Source organism: Anoplophora glabripennis, unplaced genomic scaffold (assembly GCF_000390285.2).
Source record: "Anoplophora glabripennis isolate ALB-LARVAE unplaced genomic scaffold, Agla_2.0 scaffold1043, whole genome shotgun sequence".
Lineage (NCBI taxonomy): Eukaryota > Metazoa > Arthropoda > Insecta > Coleoptera > Cerambycidae > Anoplophora > Anoplophora glabripennis.
The window spans coordinates 104,337-110,336 of record NW_019417273.1 but is presented as its reverse complement, the minus strand read 5'-3'; the positions used below and the strand labels follow the sequence as shown (position 1 = coordinate 110,336).

The 6,000-nt window shown below is 30.8% G+C and overlaps 1 protein-coding gene across 1 annotated transcript in view; it reads right to left on the bottom strand.

Annotated features, from left to right (window-relative positions):
- LOC108913587 (alpha,alpha-trehalose-phosphate synthase [UDP-forming]) overlaps window positions 1-6,000 on the bottom strand; it is an 88,148-nt gene continuing 82,148 nt past the window's right edge. The window contains exon 8 of the mRNA XM_023456118.1: window positions 1-1,750. Coding sequence (XP_023311886.1) covers window positions 1,481-1,750 — 270 coding nt within the window. The 3' untranslated portion in view covers window positions 1-1,480. The remainder of the gene's footprint in view (window positions 1,751-6,000) is intronic.

The window sequence follows — 6,000 nt, the reverse complement described above, 5'->3', positions numbered from 1 at the left end:
TGAGTTAGATTTTTTATTTTAAAATCCCTAATACATGTGACAATTGTTGCTCTACAAAATAAAAATTGTTTGAACTTCTGTCTACGGCTATACAAAAATTAGAATATGATTATGGCTATGAATACTTAATTTAATATTTTAATAATAATAATTTAATTTACAGTATAAATAATTCAGTTTTTTTTTTTTTGGCAATTTTGATTTATGATTGACAACGATAGATAGAAATAACAAAATATAATTTAACATATAAACCTAAAATACGTTAAAATAAAGTATTACATGTAGTTCTTTTAACGATACTTTTTGAGTAGGTACCTACTGAATGTTTGTTGTGGTATAGAATTTAAAAAATTAAAAGTTTATTAGGTATTATAAATCATTGTGCTTCACTATTGAAAAAATACTTTAATAACAGACACAGTACACCAAATAATTTTGAAAATTTTAATATAACTGAATAGTTTGCAGAATTTATAAGTGCAGTTACGAACTTATTTTAATTTAAACAAATGATAATAAAACTATTTACATTTAATACACTGATAACATAGCTTATAAAATTAATGATTTACTTTTCGATTTATCCTTAATCTGAGAAAAAATTTCAAAACATAAGTAAAACATAGAACGAGAACTTCTTTATTGAAAATTATGGTACTGTGGAGTGCGTTTATTGTCAAGGAATAGTTATAAAATTATGAAATATTTACCAAATTTTCGAATTCACAAAACTGGCATTGCCACAAATTAATTTCAGCAGACAAAAATAAACAGTTTATTAATTATGTCTACATTTGGTTTCTGTTTGCCAAATAATTTGTTGGGCTAACTAAAATTATTGAACATAAAAGACAACAAAGGGATAATCAAATATTTCACTAGCATTTAACACAGCCATGCAAAAATTTATTTAATTCTGATATTAACTGATACATTTCAACAAAATAAATATAAGCTACCTAAACAGGACAGCCAGCAGCGTGAGTTGGATAGTCAAAGATTTAATGATTTGGGGGGGAGTAAGGTTCAATCTTGACGATTACTTTTGTTACATAAATAATATATTATTAAAATATAAGATTTAAAAAAAATATTATACATGTGCAATACTTTGACACTGCTCATTGTATATCAGTCTATGAGTTAAAAAAAATAAATGTATCTATTTACACGTTCAACGATTGATGACAACTGCTTCATTTGATATTATGCTAACTTGCTTATTAATTTAATATTTTTTTATTCTTGTAATAAGAATGTGCTATAATTTTTTTCTATAAATTATGTGAGTGATTTTGAACATACAGCCAAAATTATATAAATGGAGAAAAGCAACACGAAAACATAATGTATTACCTAATTTTGACACTTGACATGGATAGTGTTATTACTAACATTGATAATTATTTGATATAAAATTGGCTGACGATTCTCCTACTGGTCCACTTCAATCGTTGATTACATATAATCTAAACAACTAATCAGTGGAGTTTATTTGATTATCTGTCGGAGATGTATCTATATTGTTTGCCATAGACATCTCCATTTGCATGGCATGTCTTGCAAGTTGGGTGGATCCCCTTCTGTACGAATTCGACTCGAGGGTTGGTTTCCTACGTGATAAATGTCGCTCAACCCACTTCAACATGGTAAGAACTGAGTCAGTAGAGGGAAGACGACGTTCGGCTGATGTCTTTGTGATTTGAGAGGTTGTTACTCTAAAAGTGGCAGCCATACCTTTCAGGGACTAAAAAATATAATACGGTTTAATTTTAGAATTTTAAAACTATGACACGACCCGTAGTATGAGTGAGTGAGTTTGTGAAAATTCATTACAAGTTCGGAGAGTGTGTAACTGAGATTTTGAGCAAATTACATGGAATTTTCGAAGGAATAGCCGTACTGTGAAAAGATTAGTTGCAGAAAATATTGTATTGTAAAGTTATTCTGGTCAAATAAATACCATTTCTGCATTAAAATTAGATATTCGGAGAGTTATCAACGAAATTCAGCCTCAGATATGCGAAAGCGTGATACAGAACTTTCTTAAAAGACGTCAAGATGACAAATAAGTCGCGATATCCTCTTTCATATTTAATGCCAATGTCTACCAAAAATCCGTAAAAATGGTATGGAAAAACAATTTAATTTGAATACACGGACGAAATGCTTAAATATCGTCGTTAGGGCTAAATTCTTTTGGTAGTTATTATTACCTAATCATTTCTTACCACCCCTGAAACTGATCTCTGAATTAGACTACTATTCTAATATTCATTGCAAGTAATACTGCGCATAACGAAGATATATGGCAAGAAGCAGCAATTAACATCGGACTGTTTATCTAATTTCGCTTTCATTTCAGCAATCATATTACTTTTCTTATAAACAAATGCCTCGCCTCTGAAGTTTTTCCTTCTGCGTGGAAAGATGCTAACATTATACCTGTCACGAAAATTAATAACCCCACAAATATCTTAAACTTTCATTCCATTAGTATCCTTCCTACCTTATCAAAAATCTTGGGAAAATTAGTTTCTGAACAAGTGTGCAACTATTATAATAAAGCCAATATACTGTCTGATACTCAGTCTGACTTTCGAGCTCAATGTAGTACTTGTACTGCTCTTGTTAAAGTTACAGATAATCTTATAAGTGATATATCGATATCAAAATAAATGTGCCTGTTTTATTCTGCTTGATTTTTGTAAAGCATTCGACACTTTAGATCATACAACACTCTGTATTAAGTTAAAATATTTCGGTTTTAGAGACACTGCTATCGCTTTCTTTAAAAGTTATCTGTTGGACAGAGGCCATAGGGTTACTGACGCAGACGTATCCAGATTTAATTTTATCTCTGCTGGAGTTCCCCAAGGTAGTGTTCTAGGTCCTCTTTTCTTTTCTATTTATACTGCTGATTTGTGTAGTTATCTCCGTTATTGTCAGTCCCAACAGTATGCAGATGACACTCAATTATATTTTTCTTTTTGTCTATATGACATCTCTTCAGTTGTGGCCCTGATCAACGTTGATCTAAACTCTATCTCTGAGGTAACTTTGTCTCATAATCTTATTTTAAATGAATCTAAAACTCAAATGTTAATTTTTAGAAATAAAAGGAACGTCATTGTAGATAACCCAGATTTTACTATTATTTTGAATGGACATACTATTGTTCCAACTGATAACTGCAAAAATTTTGGGTTGCCAAGCATGTCAACTATCCGGTAGGTTTGTTGTTTTTTCATAATAATCAACTTAATATTAATAAACTATTTAATAAATAATGTTAAAAAGAAAGCGAATTATTCAAAACCAAAACCATTTCTACTTGAATTTATATTATATTATAATATCGTGTTGTTTCTGATAGACATTTTTATAAATTAAATAGGAAAGTTATTTTTAGTCCATTAATCACGTGAGGTTTTTAGGCCACTTTTTTACACCCGCCCTGGTCATATGTGGTGATGTTGTAAGCTAAGTAACTTCAATATTTTCAGAATATTTTTTTATGAAAATCAATAAAAAAAAACAGCAAAAAAACAGCGGCGGTTGTCAGTCAGCGCGGGCGAGGCGATGGACGTTCTTACAAAGATCGACCACGTTAATTGCGCGTTACTTATCGTGATGTCATATCGCAGCTCACAGCAAGGCATTCTCGGGCATGTTTGCGCGAAAATATACATATGATATGTAACAACAAATAAACTAATAGAATTTTTAAGTGAAGATTGCAACTAATATTTATGCAGATGTCAAGTAACAATTTTGTATTCAATTAATAAAATATAAATTAATGTACTGTAAATAACTAATAAAACATTATATGTAAGACAATATTTTTTTACACCCTGTATTACGACCCTATATTTAAAATATTACGAGTTTTATGTTAGAAAGAAGACACATATTTGCCCCGGCCGGCATAGCATCTGGAATTTATAAAAAAGCTCAAGTGGCTAGTTAACGCCCAATGGCTTTGTTTAGATTATAAATTTCAGACAGACCCTTTACCTAAACTTTTACGTATGACTGTGCTGTGAAAACATTGCGAATTGTGCCTCAATTGAATATTGGAAATTAGGTGAGTTTTCTCACTGAGCACACCTATTTATTAGAAATAATGACTTATTCATATACCTAGAATGTGAGTTTTCTCACTGGGCATACCTATCTATTAGAAATTATGTCCTATTCGTATAACTTGTGAGCTTTCCCTCTGAACACACCTATTTATTAGAAGTAATGGCTTATTCATATACATATAATGTGAGTTTTCTCACTGGGCATACCTATCTATTAGAAATTATATCCTATTCATATAAATCGTGAGTTCTCACTTAGAACACCTATTTATTAGAAATAGTGGCTTATTCATATAACTTGTAAGTTTCTTTCACTGAACATACCTATTTATTTGGATTAGTGGTTTATTCACAGTTTACTTACTGAACATTCCTATTTAATATTGATAGTTTCATCGCAAGCAAATCTGAATCTTGAATATTGCCATATAATCTTGAAAATAATAATTGTTAGAGATGTAATATAAATTTACGTTGTCAATCTTATTGAGAAGTTAGATATTTGATTTGACGAGCATCATTAATTAGATTGCATATTCTTTTGAAGAAATAATTAAGTGTCTCTTGCACAGACTAGTAGTCATATTTCGGGATATACCCAATAAAGTAAAATGTCATTTGAGTAACAATAATAGTTGTTATATGAAGGATTATTTTGCTGTTATGAATTGAGGTGCTAAATCTGCACAATTGATTGGCCAGTTACTAGAAAGTTTAATGAAATTTGATGTGAATAAGTTGTCTATGCATTTGAGGCACTTTACTGTTTTGCTCGGGGGTAAGTTGTTTGAATTTTGAGCACTCGAGAAGCCTAGAAATAACTATGAACATGGGAATAAAACTCTAATTTTGTTTTATTTTAATGCGTGCTGATAATAGTTTAAATAACTAGATGGATTTCACAGGGTCCAGCGACACTTACAGTGTACGATAATTCAATAAACAAAGAAATCTAAATAAAAAAAAATTAGATAAATTTGAAACGAATACACTGAAGATGAATTTTTCGAGACAAAACGTCTGAATCTGGTTGGGACTGAGGCAGTACAGTATTGGGGGTCATGATGGCTTGCAAAAAATGTAATAATATTTCTAGGGTCGTATTTAAAAAAATTAAGCTGATGATGGTCCTGGAGAGACGAAACGTTACAGACAAAAATTGATTATGCCATTCGATAGAGGGCAAAAAGTGGCCATGAGAAAGTGTTGTTCTTTTTTCAATATCACCTCAAACAAGGCTGAAATGAAACAAAAACGAATTTCCAAAACTTTTCAAATATTTTGAAAATTAATCATGTTAGCCTTGATTTTTTAGAGACATAATGTTGGTCCCCTGATTACGCAACTTTGCCCTCATTTAAGCCACTTCGTACCTCTTACCATTTCCGAGATCACTGTAGTGAGAAGCGAATTTGTAACAGCCTGTATACTTGCCGAGAAACGCGGCGCGCGCACTTTATTAACAATAAAAAAAACAAGTCTTCAGAATAAAATATGCCGGCGTAACTGTTCGGATTTTTGTTAAGGGATGTTCAATGATTATTTAAGACTTTTGGTACACTAAAAATTGCAATTTTTAATATAGTTTATTGACGTTGAAAATCGTTAAAATTGCGTTTTTTCGAACAAAAAATCGTTAATATCTTGAAAACGGTAGATTTTAGAGAAAAGTTGCATAGGAACTCTTTTGTTCAGGATACCCCAAAAAGCCTAAAAAATTTATTACGAGCGAAAATATCGAAAATTACTAATTTGTTTAAAATAATTGTTTAAACAATTTTTGACCATTAGTAACGTCTGGCAACATGCGGATATGTTTCAAGGGTCATTTTTGGGTAAGATTATGAAAAAAAATGGGATGAGAATCATGTTACTAGCGGAAGCGACGATACAACCTGGACTATAT